At 37.0% G+C, this 18,561-nt stretch overlaps 1 protein-coding gene across 1 annotated transcript in view; it reads left to right on the top strand.

Annotated features, from left to right (window-relative positions):
- Positions 1-18,561, top strand: part of STRN (striatin, calmodulin binding protein) — a 50,239-nt gene that overhangs the window by 12,307 nt on the left and 19,371 nt on the right. Inside the window, exons 4-7 of the mRNA XM_009083375.1 lie at positions 59-223; positions 12,204-12,339; positions 14,217-14,352; positions 18,192-18,302. Of these exons, the coding sequence (XP_009081623.1) occupies positions 59-223; positions 12,204-12,339; positions 14,217-14,352; positions 18,192-18,302 (548 nt within the window). The remainder of the gene's footprint in view (positions 1-58; positions 224-12,203; positions 12,340-14,216; positions 14,353-18,191; positions 18,303-18,561) is intronic.

Genomic DNA, 18,561 nt, shown 5'->3' with positions numbered 1-18,561 from the left:
TACTCTCTTGCCTAAGTGAGAGGTGCACGGAAGATTAGCATGAGTTCTGTTCCTGCAGGTACCTACAAGAAGTGGGCTACACCGACACGATATTGGATGTGAAGTCAAAACGAGTGCGAGCTTTGCTGGGCCTCTCAAGTGATGCTTCAGAAAAAGAAAACAAAAATCAAGAGCCAATGGTAAATGGCACCGAGGGCCAGATTAAAGAAAACACAATGATTGGGTAAGCATCAAGATGACATTATTATCTTTCTGCATAAATGCACTTAATGGTGTAGAACAAGATTCTGTTTACTAAGAAATTGTCAGTATTTTTTCCCTAGTTGGAGATTAGAGGAATTCTAACTAGTTTTATTATATTAAGCAATAAGAATGGAAGTAACTTTTAAGATTCACATCTTAAAAGCACTAACTCAAAGCCTCTTTGAGATGTGATTGTTTCAAGTTAGTGGAAACTTTACTGTGTAGATTTCAGGCTTTACTCTTCTGGTCTGTGCTGACTAGGACATGATAATCTATATAAGTGGCAGGATTTTTTGGCTGAATCTGAAAAACAAAATCACTCATTACATTCCGAGTCCCATAGTTTTTTGATTTTTCCACTGATGAATATACATATGCAGATGTGACTGAAATGTAAGGTATTAATTTCTGTCTTTTAATATTTCTAGTACTATGCAAAGTCAGTCAAAGAGAGTAAAATCTTATGTTTACTTTTGCTTTTAGGCAATGTTGAAAACTTAAGAGGCTTTTTTGCATTTTCTTCTTTTCCATGCGGAGTAAGTTAAACTTAACTGTAAAGGCTTCAGGAAAACATTCTGTTTGTTCTTGTTTAAGATACTGTAGTTGCAAAACTTGAAAAATAATGAAAGTGATGTGGAATTGTATGAACAGTAGATGAGGTAACTGTTTCCACTAGTTTGTGCTGCATCAGCAAGCACAGCTTCCCTCAAAGATTCTCACTCTTTTTTCCTTTTCTATACTGATGTGGCAAAATTGAAGACCATTATTTTCTAAGGTCTAATACTGTTATATGACACATTCTGCTTTTAAAAAGCATTTGCAAAATTTCATTTATACCTACCAGATAGCTGCAGCAACTCCAGGCTGATAAGTTATGTAAGGGCAGAAGTTCATTGTTATGTAATTAAATGTAGTGCTGTGAGATGGAAGATTTGAACGTGTGAGAAAACCTGCAAGTTACTAAAATATACTGTGCTGCTATGTAGTCGAGAAGTCATGTCGTTTGTGTACAGCAGCTTTGTTTTGAAGAACAAGGAGTGCTTGATAGATTGCAATAACAGCTTTTGTTTGATTTCTGGTAAAGGGGTCACTTCTTCTTAGGGGAAGTGGGTAAATAAAGCTCCTCTTTTACACTTCTAAATTTATTTATATGTATTTATTTAGTTTTGAAAGAGATGGATATATGTATAAGGTAGTTATTTGTTGGATGAAGTTCTGGGACAGTGTTTTTGATATAGCAGTTTTGGATACATTTGCACTTCTTTCCTACTTGTTTTCAGGGTAGACCTGATATTAGGTTTAACACTTCATAGTTTACCCTGTGGCTGAGGATATACACTGATGGAGAAAAGTGATCTCCCTTCCACTGTGGCTCTGCAAGTTTGTCAGCTGCAAGGCTGGTCAGGCTGCACACTTTGAAAAACTATTTTCATCTTGCTGGTGATGCATGAGATGGCAGACTGTATTAGAAAGCTTAGGGGAATGTTTTGAGAATGTTATGAGCAAGAAGTGACTCCAGGGTTTTACAGTGGAAGAATATTCCAGGATTCTTGCTCAACATAGCCAAGTCAGTCTTCATGGGTGATTTTGAGTTTCTGGATGTCCACCGAGATCTCTGAGAGGAAAAGGTTGGGATTTGACTAAAATTCCTTGATCAGTCTGAGTATAGGACTAGCTTTCAATGCTGTGATTCTTCTGGGACTTTCAATTCTGCTTTCAGACCATCTCTTTCAATTTTGCTTTCAGGAAGCATTCTGTGACTTTACTCCTGGCAGAGACTGCCTTTTGTTTAACAGCTGTTTCACCTTGTGCTACTAGATACTATAAAATGTTACACCTTGCTGTTTCTGTGGAATGTGGCACTGTTCACTTCCTCCCAACTGCATTATCACTTGCCTCTGAGATTTCAAAGTGCAACTGTATGATACGTGCAAAGTCAGAGACAAGCTCATACTTACCTGTTACCTGCCTCATCTATTGTCAGCATTCCTTAAACATGCATAGAACAGTTTCTCTTGGAAGAGTATCAGTAGTGAATAGGGGACTAAGATTTAATGCACATGGATCTTGCCCAACTGGAGTTCTTAGTGAGTGTTTGAAAACTTAATTCAATGCTTTTCGACCTGGTTGGCAGAACTGGGAAGAACTTAGGTGAGTCAGCTAAATTCTGACTTAAGGTTGAGGAAGGTGCACCCTGAAGCAGCCTCACCAGTGCTAGGCTGCTTACTGTGAGGGCTAAAGGATTGGCAGTTCTTTTAGCAGTCTCATGTGTGCATGTAAAATGAGAAACAGATATGGGCCACAGCAAGCTTGTATGGTTGGAAGGAGTGCAATGAACAAGTGTCTGAAGTTTGGTAGTGGCAGAAGAGTAAAGTTACAGTGAGAAATTGGAGGCACAAGAAACCAAATAAACCCTAGTGCAATTCCAGGAAGTTTGAGGACCTGCATGAGTGTTTCCTAGACCCACCAGACATGGGGACAGTTGCAAACTAAAGTGCAGATGGAGAACTCTCTGTGACTACATGGATACAGTGAAACACTTTGTAGGAGAAAGCTTTGCTATTGCCAGAGAAGCCCATGACCTGCTCAAGCCAATGCAGTTTGGTAGATTTTGTGGTTCAAAACATTTAATGAACACCAATGTCAAATATCTGCTAGCAAGTCTGAAGCCAGTGGTCAACCTGAAGGTATTTTAGTTACATTTGAAGGAGCAGAGTGCTGGGTTAAAAGTAATGCATGAAAATGAATGTAGCCTAACAGGGCATATGCCTCTGTTGAAGTGGAAAATGACAGCTTATATTGACAGCTTATATTTGATTTGTTTGATCTTGGAAGAACTGCATAATACGGACCCAGCTGAGTCTGAGGATTTTAAGTCTGATTTTTAGAAAAATGTTGACAGGGAATGAAGAATGCAGGAAATGGAGTGCAGGACTTGAATAAAGAGAAAGCTTGTGGGTGAGAATTGAAAACAAATCAATAGGAGTTTGGAAAGTGAGTGAATGTGATGAAAATAATGTACAATAGAGGGGAAAGCCATACAGTGAAAAACAGAAGGAATATGAATTCAGTGCTGCATTTCAGGAACAGGAAAATGGGAGACACATTAACTTTTCATTTCCTTAGATTTCTCCATATAGCAGTGTAAATTGCAGAAGGAACAGATTGGTTGAACTGCCTTCTGTACAACTGAACACTTGTGGTAAATCCCAAAGAAAGTGAAAAAATGCTATTTGATTCTTTTACACTGCCATATGGTTATCTCTTTGGGCGGAGAGAGAGGGTAATGGAAACAGGAAACAAAACTTCCTTTATGTTCTGACTATTGTGTATTGGTAATCAAACAATACTTTCTTAATGAAATGAAAGCAGTGGTGAACAAAATAAATTAGAACTGAGAGAAATTCCTGCAAAAGAATAGAAGAGCTGATCTGCTTCTCCACACTCTCATTTTGAGAGCAGCCCTGTGGAGAGAGACTTGGGTGTGACAGTTGATGAAAAACTCAACAATGAGCTGCAGTGTGCACTCAGAGCCCAGAAAGCCAACCGTATCCTGGGCTGCATCAAAAGGAGTGTGGCCAACAGGTCGAAGGAAGTGATTCTTCTCCTCTGCTCTGCTCTTGTGAGACCCCACCTGGAGTACTGCATACAGTTCTGGTGTCCCCAACACAAGAAGGGCATGAAGCTGTTGGAGCAAGTCCAGAGGAGGCCACAAAGCTCATAAGAGGACTGGAGCACCTTCCCAGTGTGTGCCAATATTCGGCTATATCTTTACATTTTACGGACTGCAGCTGTCACTTCATTTGTAGACAAGGCCAATAGTCATCTCCTCTGTGAAGACAGGCTGAGAAAGTTGGGGCTGTTCAGCCTGGAGAAGAGAACGTTGCATGGAGACCTCATAGCAACCTCCCAGTGTCTGAAGGTCCGACAGGGAAGCTGGAGAGGGACTGTTTGTTAAGAACTACAGTGATAGGGCAAGGACTAATGCGTATAAATTGAAAGAGGGGAAGATATTAGATATTAGGAAGAAGTTTTTTTCTGTGAGGGTGCTGAAGACACTGGCACAGGTTGCCCAGAAAGTAGTGGATGCCCCAGCCCTGGCAGTGTTCAAAGCCAGGTTGAATAAAGCCTTGAGCAACTTGGTCTGGGGGGAGGTGTCCCTGCCCACAGCATCAGGGGTTGGGTCTAGATGACCTCTAAGGTCCATTCCAACCCCTTAATATACTATGATACTATGATATTAGCACAGGTTTTGTGTAAGCCTGTTAATCTGTGCACAGTGATTGTTGTTGCTACTCAATCTCCTTCAGCAATACCTCTGATCTACCTCTGACTGTACTTTTGGCAACAGCAGAAACCCATGATTCTCTCTTTTATTTTTAATTTTTAATGCCTTTGCTTGTTGTAAGGGTAAGCCCTGGCATTTTAACTCTGACCACTTTGTGGTGGGTAGGGAGGATATTCCCCCCCTGCTCAGCTTACTGCATCTTAAGATTTTTGAGTTGTTTATTATACCAGAACTTGCCTATTATGTGAGTTATGTCTTGTTGTCTGGCTTTTATACCTATTTCAGCCGTGAAGGTTCAGACACTCAGTGCTCTGATACCAACAGTAAGTTGAGCCTTTTTAGGGGAAAAGCTGGTGAGAATGTTCAGGGTGATTATTGTGAAGTTGATGCTCTTTACTTTGGTATTTAGAAGCATAGGATAGTTACTGTAGTGCAGATACTTAATACAATAATATCTATTGGCAGCAGAGAATGTGTAACTTGAATTCTACTAGGGTCCAATTATTGTAGAAAATTGCTGTCTGGTCTTTCTTGCCTTTCAGCTTAATTTTGTATATCTTAAAGGACTGCAGTTACACCAGAGAACTTCCTCTTCTTTTGGTACAGTGATGAACAAACTACTGTTGTCTGAATTTCTTTTAAGGCAAATCAATTTGTCTTCATCCTTAGGTGAAGTAGTCTCAGTCTTGATGTGTTACTAGCTGCTACCTCTGTGGCCAAACTTGTATTCTTACATTGCCTATTTATTTGCTAATGTACAGATCCTCTTGAAAACTTTAGCACTCAAGACATCCTGTGGATTTTGAATGCACCCTGCAAGATTTTGAATCCATATATGAAATGTTAATATGATAACATGAGCTAGATGTAGTCCTGTTTTCACTTATTTCATGGAATTTAAAAGGGAATCAGTTTTCAGTTTCTTCAATCAGCTCACTTGCATTACAAAAGATAAGTACCACTTGGCATGACTGGACTCAAAAATAGATACTAAAATAATAACCTCATAATAATGGTTTCAATCCTTTAACACATGCAGTGAGAGGAATGGGTGCTTTCCCCCAACAAACTGAAACAGAAATGGAAGCTACCTGCAAATGTCACTTGTAGCCTTGAAACATGAAAGTATTTAAGCATCTTTAGTTCACTTATTGCCTCATTTTTAGTCTTACTGTGTGAACGCTAACCAGTCAAATTAGTTTACCTTCTTGAAGGTGTGTATTTGACTACCATTTGATATGAGTGGAAGCAAATGTAATAAAGAAATAGGACTGGAAAGGAATGTGGATATATCAAATGTATGTATGTACATGTATATGACTGTGTGTATATATGAAAACAGATTATCTGAGTTCTCCCTAAGGGTTTGATCATTAGGATTGTAAATAGACAATAGAAACTTTTAAAAGAAAAATGGTCCTGAGTGATATCAGTCTCTTTCTGAAACAGATCTTCTGCTCTATTCTATTGAACTGCCTATGGCTTCCACTGCCTACACTTTATATGAGCAAAAAAGCACCAAACCTCAGCATTTGAGTGTAAATCCAAAGACCTTTTCAAAGGTTAAAATTAAGCATTTGAAAACAGTATCTTTCTGATGTACAACAAACCATCCCAACTGACACTTCAGGGAATTAATGTCTTTCTATTGCAGAAGACCTTGAATAACTCTTGCATCTCTAAAGCCTATTAACACTGGCTCATGTAATGAAATGCTGCATCCTGGCTTGTGAATGTTGCGTGTTGACTAGCTTATAAAATGGTTTATTTGGGAAAATATCTTTGAATTTATCAACCAGAGGTAACATCTGCCATGAAAAATATTTCCAAAATAGTATGCAGGACTAAAATACTGAATTGCAAGAAGAAGAAAAATCCAAATTTTATTTGCTAACTTATTCCCTTTACTGGTGGGGTTTTTTTTTCACCTATTTACTTTATCTCCCTGCCTTCATCTTGCAGTGACCTAAAAGGCATTTCAAAGGTACCTAATTAGGCCAGACCTGGACACTTTCTACAGATATATTAAAGCAGAAAAAATGTAGATAGATTGGGGTTTTGTTTGAAGAAAGTAGTATGAATGGTACAGTTCCATGGTTTAAGGGTTTGAGGGATGCTTCTTGGAAATGTCACGTAAGACTCATGGTATAGAAAGAATGGGGAGAAGGAGACAGAGGAATTGTGCAGTGGGAGAGAGAGAGGCAAAGAGAGAGGAGGTGAGCAGAGAAATAACTGATAAAAGTTATTCTAGTAATTCAAACATGAAGTTTTTTTATTCTTTATAGAGCTTGTTTATTTGATGCAGTTATCTGGCTAGATTTGGCAAGAGAAGTGGCCTTTCTTTTTAAATGTCATTTCCTTTGTGATTCCAATTTACATACAAACCATTTTGTAAGTGTTGCTCATCAGTTGTAATGTGTATTGCACTAGTTCTTGCATTGTGTGGTGTGAATTCTTAAGATGTTTCAAAGGTTGTGACAGACTATTTAGCCTGCCTTGTGTTCCTTGTGTGTAAATTTTAATGACTGTAAGTGTCCCATAGTTTTATGAATTACTGTTTTGATGTTTTCTGTGCAGCACTATGAAAGATTTTACACAGTATTGAAGATCTAATGAACTGTTCTTGAAGACAGTCCTCACTGAATTTGCATGCATTTACTTAATGAGTACCTTTCAAAAGAGCTTAATTAGCCACATTGAAAAAACTTTGTTAAAACGTGATAACAATTCGATGGGGAATTAATAAAACTTATGACCATGCAGTAGCATATTTTGATAGAAGGAGGAAATTCAACCAAATAAAATGGTTCAAGGAAGAGTATGCTAGAATAGCTCTGAACACTGGGTCACGGCAGGTTCTTTCCTGTACAGGCCCCTGGAAACATTTCTCAGCCTAAGCTGAACTTGTATTTATTTAACTTTACTGTGGTATTTCTTCCTGCTTCTGAGTTTATCAATAAAATCCTGGGTTTATTTAAGATAACTTGTGTATGTCTTGGATAAAACAAACAAACAGAAAGCCCTCTACTTTTTCTTTCGGGGGTGTGAGTAGGACTGAGGCATTTAATTGCCTTGTGGTTGGACTGTCCTTGTGAGAAGTTTATGAGACTCTCCCTGGACATGACCACAGACTTTGCAGAGTTATCAGCAACAAAGGAGCAGGTAATGATAGAAATACTGATTGTTAGTTACAAAGAAAATACATGTTTATAATGTGACTTCAGTCTAATTTATTTGTGACTTTGCAATATGAAACAGTCTGGATCATGTCGGGAGCAGAAAAGGCATCATCAATGTGCTGTTCTAGTTTTCACATTAATAGTTTCACTTTACCTGTACGTTATGGCTTCTACGTTTCAGTCAGTAAGAAACTGGATTTATGTTAAGATCCTGAATATTAAATTTTGAGAGGAAATACATTAGTTCTCAACTATATGTTTTGTAAAAGTGGTGATATTTCAATGTCAGAACCATCTGGATTTTTACACAAAATACTTGTTTTGAGATGTGTCACTGTTGGGCAGAAAATGAAGAATTGGTTTTGTGGCCTGCAGAGCCCCAGTGAGAGCCAGGCGAGCTTTAAATAGTACTTGTGGAATATCCACAATTCATATTTTTTACATTTCATGGGAAGATGGTATTATTTTTAGTCTTAAAGGGGCCAAGGGGTTAAAACTAATCTGCGTAATTGAACAGCCTGTAAAATACGAGTTGGGATCAGATTTTCACAGCCATTGCAGCTGCAGAAAAGTCTAGCAACTTCTCCTGAAGAGACAAATATTCATGTGATTTCATGTTTATGTTGCTTTAAGGGAGGTAAGTATTTCAGTTACCATACCATTTGTAACAAGAATTTTGTTTCAAACAGGAAAGTGTCCTGACTTTGGGGATCAGAATTTCCCTGTTTCAAGAGCAATATTCCCAAAATCTGTGCCCTGTCCATCAGTTAGTACTAAGATGGAAAACCCAACAGCATTAGTTTAGCTATACTTACTTTCTGGCACTACTTACTGTTATACTTGTGAGAAGCAGTTAGTCCTGGTGTACTTAATCATGTGCAGATAGGAGTAGCAAGTTCTATTTCTGCCCCAAACTTTACAGTGTAGTTGGATAAGGCTACTGGAATGGAGTATGTGATTCACAGAGTTAACAGTATCTGATAGAAGATCTTATACTGGTTAAATGACTTTTGTTTTAATTTTGTTTGGTTGGTTAGGAAGTGATAAGTCAACTGGGATGAAACCCTCAAGGAAAGAAGACAAAGTTAGGTGCTGGGGATAAAACCATGCAAGAGTGCTGTTGTGGAGTATGTTTGAGGACAGAGCAGGGGGAAAGAGATTCAGGATAAGCAGCTGAGGAGCACAGGGCTGAGGAAGTCCTGCCACAGTTGGGTTGCTCTATGCTCTCTGCTTTGGCAGCTTCTGTAGCTGCTCCTGCTGTTTGGGGTTTCTGGCTTGTTCTTTACCAGCAGTTTTTTCTTTAGACAATATGGTTGGCAAAGAAGGAAAAAGGCACACCTAAGTTCTTGCACTTTAAAAATTATAGTCTCTCTTACATGTTTTGATCCAGGACAGTCCAGTAAAGAGGAATTAAGACCCTTTTGGAGTTTTTGGTGTCTGTTTGCAACAGGTCCTGAGCCTTGCTGTAGTCTTGCCTCACTCATGCTTGTAATACTACAGCTTGGGTATCAGTCCCTGCTTTTGAAGCTTCATTCTATTGTTTTCATACATTATATTTTTTTTACAAAAAAATATTCTAAACTACAAAAGCCCTGGAAATGCTGAGTTGTGTTTCTTTTTCTAAAATGAAGTTTAAAGTAATTTATTTTACGACCCTGTCTCTAAATATATTTTTTTGCTACTTCTGCTTTTTTATGTGAACGACCCCATAAGAGAAACAAAATAAACAGATGGAAAATAATGAGACAAGAAAGCTTCAAATTGCCATCAAAGTACATAACATAAATTAACTAAGACTCGACATTTTCTTAAGTGTACTTGGTGTTATTCCTAACTGTTCATGCTGACAGTAATATATAAAATGTATTATCTTTATGTGCTGATAAAGGATAAAAAATAGGTAAATTATAAAATTATTTTTGATTTGACTGCTAAAGGATATTGGTGTGCAATACAGGAAATCAGCCTGTCTGTCAGCTTGAAACTGTTTTCCTGTAGAACCTTTGAATAGTTTAAATATTCTGTCACGTCTGTTTTCTTTTCTTGGTTCTTATGAATTCTTTTTTTGGCAGTTGTGCCTTAACACAAGTAATCTTCTGTGGTACTATGCTGACTTTGTACATTTTTGTACTGTGCAGGAGTTTTGAAATATGTGATAAATAGGCTACTGTGTTTCCCAATGCATGAGATGCCTTTTACCCCCCCTCCCTGTGTAAGTGCAGATATATGATCTTGTTTGTATCCTGCCCACTAAAGTGTGTAATAATTAATAGGATAGTTGACTTCTGACCAATTACTAAAAGGAAATATAACTTATTTTTTGGTAGTCACTTTGAATTTCAGTGTGAGCGAGCCTGATTTAACATAAATGAGTACAGAGCCAAATCTAGGTATGAATTACTGCAAATACTTGTACCTGTGGAAGGATATTTATCTCTTAATAACAAGTTGTGTTGACTAAAATTTTATATTCTGCATTTGATATTAGTTCATACATTGCTATTACTGGAGAATTTCTGATAGTTGCTAATATAGATCAGCAGCCATAGTGTTTTTGCAGGGCAAAATACAGAGGGAAAACCAGAAATAGTTGTGGTTAGGTGATTTAGTCTACTAAAACTTGACTAGGACACACAGAATTGGGTGAAAGTGAAGAAGTTAGTCAAATGGCACATACGAGTTTTGTCTTATCAAGGTTTGTCTGCTGGAAACAGCAAAGCAACAGTATCATAGGTTTTCTATGAAAATGTACATTATTTCTACAGATTCGTAAGGTATTATAGTCTGCCAAAGTAGTGATTATTTAAAGAAAATGAAAAATATTACAGAGTGTTTTCACACTTGTCATAGAAACAATAGGGTAAAAATACTGCAGGAAGCAGGACAAATGAGAGTTATATTTGAGATTGTTCTTATCTAAGGTAAAATATGGAAAACGGAAGGAATATTCTCAGAAAACCCAATGATCATGAAAACATACTGTAGATCATGGTATATTATGCTGCTGTGTATGCAGAATTTCTGATGGCAAGTCAAATCATTCTTGGTATTTTTGTACCGTAAAATAAGCAAATGAAAAAAGAATAGAATAGCAAATTGTCTTAATGAGGTGCAGACATACTGGGGCTATGAAGAAGCCACTCTTGCTAATTGTTGTCACGTAAGCCTAGGATTGCTTGAGCAAGAAGGAATTGTGCTACTTATTACGCCTTATTACGCATAAAAGCTTTTGCCCTTGGATGTTTCCTGTCATAGACCTTTGGAAAGTGTTATGAAGGAACACTGGAGTTGGTGGGTGATGGACGGATGGTTGGGTGTTTACACTGCAGGGAGCTTGCAAGTCCTTACTATATAGGTGTGTTAATTGATTGAACCTTTGGAAAGGGGTCATAAGCAGAAGCAAAATGTAGAAGCAAGGCACTTGCTGGAAGTAAGTGTGACTGTACAAGGCAATTTAGAGCTACAATTCTGAAAAAAGAGAGAGACTTACGTTGTTTCAGTGGTTGTGAGAATCAAGATGACGTGCATTTAGTGGTGAACTATGAAAAACAGGCTACTGATTAAAGGTAAGAAAACAATAAAGCTTATCTTCACTGCTGTAAAGCCATCTAAAGAAGGCATAAGGTTTTACTGGAAGTAATTGTTACAATTCAAAGTGAATGAATTTTTTCACCGCTTTGTCTTTGAGGGGTTGATGGGAGAAGTGTATCTTCTGCACAGAAAATGCAGAACTTGTTGATAAGTTTAGGACTGCTTTAATTGTACTTTTATCAGAGCTTTGATAATTGTTATAATCCTGCTTCTTGGATTCTTCCCCTTCAGTTGTTAATATAACAACTCTTATGCTTCCTGTTCTGAGGCATGGCCTGTATTTCTGCCAGTGCAGTCGTAATTTTACCCAATCTTCGTCCATTTCCTTATTCATTTAATGTAAAAGTCTATGTAAACATTGTTTAGTCAGCAATGATATTTTCCCATTATACCGTTTTTATTGTGGCAAATTTATCGTGTCTCAAAAGTTAATGAATGATAGGTCTAGAATTTGGTGTTTCCCAACTAGGTGAGGAGCATCAGACAGCAGCAACAAAGTTTTCCTGTACCCTGATGTGCATGTAGGAACCCATCTAGGTAGCTGTAACTCACATCCTTGTTGCTGAGGCTTTCAGTGATTGCCTGTCAGTAGTGATGTTGCTTTTGGACACATGTCAGATGAATGTTGCTTTAAAATGCTTTTCAAATAAAAAAATGGAAGTCTCTGTCCTGGTAATTGCAGCCAGATGAAGAATAATTGTTGGTTCTAATTAGATACTTTATGTCTAATGTTTAGTTCTTTAGTCACAAGAAATTTACCGGTTGTTGTCCATTTTTGCTTGTAGGCTTACTTTAGTCTCATGTGTTGTTCAACATCATTATACAGAACAGATTGGTAATTGCAAAAGAGACTTTATTGTGATTTCTTTTTTCTCATGATGGTGGTTGTTGTTGTTGTTTAGGAAGCCTGAATTGACAGACTCTGCCTCTCTGCTAGAGACTTTCAAGTTTCTTGAAAATGCAGCTGCAGACTTTAGTGATGAAGAAGATGAAGAAGAAATTGAAGGAAGAGAGAAAACAATCATTGATACCGCAACAGTGAGTGGAAAAAATAATTGAAAAAGTTACGAAGAGCAGCAAAAGTGAGATTAATGCGATGCCTGTATGCAAACTATATGACTGTGTATGTACACGTGCAAATCATTGATGCATCTTTATGATGTTCTGTCCAAGCATGTGTGCATAAGAGGAATTATATATGCATTTCTGAGTTTGTGCATACGAGTTAAGCGTTGCCTTCTTTATTGCTTTCAGTTTGCAGTGACAGATAAATTTTTTTTTAAATTGTCTTTTTAGTATTTTATACTGTTTTTGATATATATTGGATACAATTTTTAGGGTATCAGATGTCCCTTCTTTGCAATTTTTAGCTCAGTTTGAAGGTATTGTTCATAATGTTGCATGTGAAAAATGCATTGTTTCTTGAATATTTATTAAAAAATACTGATATTTAAAATATCTTGTAGAAATTTGTCCTTGTAGGGTACAGAACTGAAATACATTTCTCTTTAAATAGCTTGTGGAAGGAAGAAAAAGTGTAACTGGAAGAACCCTAATGTGGTTAATAAACTTTTTAAATTATTCAGTCATATGCCTGAACCTCCCTTGTGATCTATACTTTGCTATATGGTTTGTTCCTATGATCCCATAGAATAAATATGTGCAATCAGTACTCAGTTTTATCCTCTTCTTCTTAAAATTAATATCCATTCAGTGAGTTGTGTTTCCTAACAATTGAAGCAGATAAGAGTTATGATGGATGTGATTGTTTCTATGGTCAGTTTTAAGAGTTAACACTTAAAAACCCGTCAGTTCTACAGCATTTTTAAAGAGGACTTTTGTAAATTTGTTCCTGTCTTCCATGGGCTGTGTACTCATGTCTGAGACTCCTCTGTAAAATCGTCTGTAATACAGTATGTTCACTAAGCCTGCTGAAGAAAGGAAGCTGGAAGTTTAGAATTGCATCAGGTTTTGAAATTGGTTCATTGTATTTAGAGGAAACAGTCATTGATCCTCATGAACTATGGGATGTTGGCCTATGCACTGAAGTCTTTTCAGACTGACCCTTAGCAAGGTTCCCAGACAAAATTTTGTGATGAATGTAAATTTCCTTTCTCTGTAGAAGTAAAATTTATGCTGCAGTTATGTATTGTGGCATCAGCTTACTTGTTAGTCAAATAACTAAAACACATCTAGTTCATTTTGATTATTTAGGGAAAAGTAGATTTATTGCAGAAAGCATACAATGAGGCCCTTCATTAAAACACGTATTTTTTTATTTTACCAGAATTTTCTTTCTAGCTTGAAAGGGAAATGCAGTGTAAATGTGAAAGCACCATTTTAAAATAATAATACTGAGAAAGTGTTCAGGATGGAATGATTTGCTAAATCTAAGCAAATTAGCTCTTGTCAGTTTTGCAGTTCTGGTTGTGGGGTTTGATTTTTTTTCCTCCTAGACTTGTCTTTTGCTTTACATGTAGTGTGATTTCAGAAGTGAGAGTGAAAAAGGCTATTTTCAGAGAAGCAGAGTGAGTTTGGTTTTGCTGGAGTCTTTTCTACAGCATTCTGGGGGGTTTGTTTGTGGATTTTGTATGCTTTTCAAGTATCTGTCTTAAGAGAAAGTTTGTACTTTCTGGTATTTAAAAAGTAGCAGTAGTCTAGATCACTGTAAATTGATTGATTAAAGTGATTGATTATTGATGGTCACAGGAAGAGCTAGAGACAAATTTATTTTTGATTTAGAAATTTGAACCACGTCTGTGTACTATTCCAGATTTGCTTATTAATGTGTACTTTTCTGCTTCCTCTTCAACTTCCTGTTAGGGTTTTGCATAGAAAACAAGACAGTATTGCTCAGTGTAAAGATGTGAGTGTGACTTAATTCAGCTTTTTTTCTGTCCTTTCTGACCTTTCAGATTGTAAGGAAAAGAGTCCTATCTGACAGCAGTGAAGACAGAGATACGGAAGAAGCTTTGAAAGAATTTGACTTTTTGGTTACCTCAGATGATGGTGATGCAGAATCGAGAAGTTCAGGAGATGGAACAGACTGGGGTAAGGAAATTTAATGGATTGTACCAGGAGAAAAACAAAATGTGCTAAGAATATATTCTGATTGATCGTTTGATTGATTGCTTGGCATATCTGTCAGGATCACAGCACCTTTTGAGTATTCCTACAGTAAATAATTGGCCGACTGAAGTCCTCTTGGCATAGTATTTTCATTTTTCTGTACATTGATTTAATGTAAGGATTCTTTGAGGTTTATGCTTCTGGTCATTTTTCCTTTTCTGTAATAATAAGGCAGATAGTGGCATTAAGGCAGAGTGGAATTTCAATGTATTTTTCCAGTGACCCATGCTAATGAAGGGCTATGGTAAAGCTGTATTTTACAGTTAGGTTGTGATGGTGATTTAGTCTTCTCTGCTTTCTCCCACTTTAATGCAGAGAGTAATGTGAGTCATAAAGACCAAATTAGTTGTGCTCTTGTGGGTTAGCAATTTGGGCAATATGAACTCTTCAGTTGCTCAGACTTTCGCTTATAATTTATCAGAATAATATATCTTTAAGCCCACTAGTCATAGGGAGACATTTCACAAACTGTTCTCTGTCCTTTGAGGTTCATATCCTGCAACCCAGAATGTCAGCACTCACTATACCTTGACACAACCAAATTAGTTGTGCTCTTGTGGGTTAGCAATTTGGGCAATATGAACTCTTCAGTTGCTCAGACTTTCGCTTATAATTTATCAGAATAATATATCTTTAAGCCCACTAGTCATAGGGAGACATTTCACAAACTGTTCTCTGTCCTTTGAGGTTCATATCCTGCAACCCAGAATGTCAGCACTCACTATACCTTGACACAATTGCCTAAAACTTTGTAGGGAAGAAAGAACTGATTAAATATCTTGATGGGGAGTTGTTTCCTACTTCAGCTGCTCTGGAATGTCTAAAGGATAAGAGGACACAGAGAGAGCTACTGAAGATGAATGGGAAATAATTGAGCTTTATAATGGAACTGCAACTGTGACAGACCAATTAGCAATGGTAGCTGTGGCTCTCATGTGACCTAGGAGCTCTGAGATGGTGCGTTTCACTGATGCCATGTCCAGCTCCTGGTTGGACTCCAAATTATTGATCAGTGTGACATAGTCTCTCTCCTTAAGAGGATGTGTCTCAATACTGTTAGATACAGCAGTCAATATTCTATTCACCAAACAAATTTAGGAATGTTGCTCCTTTTTGTGAAAGATATTTTTATTAGGCTTTTGTGATACATCTCTTAATATTAAAATTTGTGCTTGGTAAGTGTCTTGCTTGTGTCAAGAAAAAGTCAGTATGCCAACAAGAGCTTTTTGTTCCCAAATTCACACTTCTGGTTTATTTTTACTTTCATTGATGGCAGATAAGTACAAATGAGCAGATGTCTAACATAAAAAATAAATTGTCATGAAAAGTAGTAGTTTCATTTCTAGACATAAGACTGTTTTTTTTGAGTTAGAGGTGATAATGTTTTTCAATTACTAGTTTCACAACCTGTGTCTTTTATGGTAACTGTATATAAGACTAAGCTCATTCAAGGAACTGCCATTGTGAATCACTTAGGTTAATTTAAGTGAAGCTGTTAAGAGTAGCATAGTATAGTGATGTAGTGTAGTAAGGACAGAAGCAAACAGGAAATTATTGATTCATTTTGGATCCCAAGTATTACTGATCAGTTACAGTAATCTGTTGAACCCATTTGGCTTGAAAGGTCCTCAGATGTGTTTGGGTAATTTTTAAACTATAAAGCATTTGAACAGGAGTAGTTCAGGTTCCACTTCTGGACAGAATCTGTGGGACATGCAGGAAGCATCCTGGGACAGTCTGTGGAAGATTAATATATTAGGTATTTTACTGACAATACCACAATCTAACAAAAGTCTACTTAAACTTTCTGCAGGAGAGAAAAAAATCTTGTCTAACCAGGGAGGAAAAGCATAATTAAAACTTTTAACCTAGTCCCAGAAAGAATCCATACTTCTTTCTCTGAAGTATGATTTTCTCATACCTTTTTGATTCTTTGTACAGTTTTTGATCATTAGTGGTAATTGGGGCATATGTATTAAGAGGATATGACTTAGCCCACAGACAAACTATTTTAGTCTCTCTTCAACTTACTAATACCTATTTCACAGCTTCTGCAAAAAGACTTATGCCACTAAACTTTGTGTCTTCAATTAATCTGTCACTCATGAGTATAGGATCATGACTGGAGGGTTCAAAGGAGTGTCTCAAAAAGTATCTTGTCCTTTGGCAATGAGAGTCTGAGCAGAGTCTGTCTGTCTTCTCAATGCCTGTACATTAGGTAGTTACAGGCCTCACTAAGATGCCTTTTTTACCATCACTGGACACTCACAGTAGTCTCATCCCTTGTAGCTCATCTGCTCCAGCTGCCTTAACCATCTTGGTGGCTCCCTCAGACTGATACAGTACACTGTTACTGAGTACTTAACGTTATACCTAAAAGGTTTCTCAGTATAAGAATTATTACACTGTATGCAGTCAGTACCCAGTGTGGTCTCAAAGTGCCAAACAGAGGAACAACCACTTCCTTCACCCTACTGGTTACATTCTTGTTAATATAGCCCAGCATATGGTTGATTGCTTTTCCTGCAAGAGTGTCTGCTGACTCTTGTTGAACTGGATGTTGATGGAGGATCCTTAGGTCTTTTTCAGCATAATTCATTTCTAGCAAATCAGTCCCCATAAAATCTCATGTCTGGTTTTTATCTTCTCTCCAATCATAGTGACTCCTTCAGATTGTGATTGATAGTAGTGTGCTTCCTTTACAGACGTTTAATTTCTGCAGCTTAGTCTGAGGATAAGTTTATTATTGTTCAAATTTTAAAAGGTCTAGAATAGCTTATTGACGTACAAAGCGGACTTGGTCTGAAAGGAATGAATTTTTAAATAATAAGGTTGAGATTTTAATGAGAAAAAGCAAAAAGCTAATGCAAAAAATTTTGCAGTGGCAGTGACAATGAAAATAAATATCTGAGGAAAAGCTGTATTACCTCCCCTCCTCTCGCAAATTATTTTTCTAAGCTGCCTCAGTACAGTCTCTCCATATATGGAAAAAATGACTTGGAGATTTGAACTCGCATAACATATTTTGTTCAAAATCTCCAAATACCATACTATTGGAAGGATACTTTTTCTCTGTATCATGTCACAGGGGAAGCAGCTTAAGAGAGATGTTTAGAAAAAACCCAAACCACAGCAAACAAAAAAGTGGAGGGTTTTTTACATTAGGCATGTTGAAATATTTTGTGTATTTTTTCAAAGATTAATAACTCAGGCCTTCACATATTTGTGAAATTTCATGGCTTTAGTGCTTTAGGATTTTATTTAAACCATGATGATATGTATATTATGTTCCAAAACGATTTAAATGCGCTACTCCTTTGTGTAGATGACAGCATAGCACAAAAACAATGAAATGAGAGTTTGAAATGCAATAAGGCAACATCTGAGTTGTAAAGTGATGTTGAATAGTAACATAGCTGCTTCTTCTAGGTATAATAATTCTTTCCCTGGAGGAAAGAAAGAACTGAAAAATATGTCCTGATTTATTATAAAGTAAATGTCGCTTACATTTATGAACGGCTAAGTGCTTGGTTATAGGAATTAGACATGTGAAATTTGGTCTCAATTTTTTATTAAGAAAATTCTGAGCAAACAGAAGTGGAATGTGAGTAGCAGTTTTACAGCTTTCACAAGCTTGGTGCTATTTCTGTCTGTTTAAAATAAAAGACAAATGCCATTGACAGCAGCTGTTGCCTCCTTCAGTGGAGATCACTTGGTGACATTATTGAAAAAGGATGTTTCATTTGTTTCACTTTGTTTAGAAAAGGAAGACCAGTGTCTCATGCCTGAAGCCTGGAATGTCGACCAGGGAGTTATAACCAAACTCAAGGAACAATACAAAAAGGAGCGCAAGGGGAAAAAGGGGGTGAAGAGTAAGTGGAAAACATTGCACCTTAAAATCATAAATCTCACATCTTTCACACCCTTAATTCTATCTCTCTTTCAATGTTTTCCTAAAATTACTTACTCTTTTACTTTGCTGCTCCTGACTGCTTTCCTGTTCACCAGTTCTCAGGGGTTGAAATTAATGACAATCAAGTTACCCTTTAAATAGCTGGATTAGTTATAACTTCTTCCAATCAAGTGTTGGATTAATTAAAAATATTTGCTTTGAGCATGGTTATACTTTTG

Source organism: Acanthisitta chloris, unplaced genomic scaffold, assembly GCF_000695815.1.
Source record: "Acanthisitta chloris isolate BGI_N310 unplaced genomic scaffold, ASM69581v1 scaffold3431, whole genome shotgun sequence".
Lineage (NCBI taxonomy): Eukaryota > Metazoa > Chordata > Aves > Passeriformes > Acanthisittidae > Acanthisitta > Acanthisitta chloris.
This window is presented reverse-complemented; position numbering and strand designations above follow the sequence as displayed.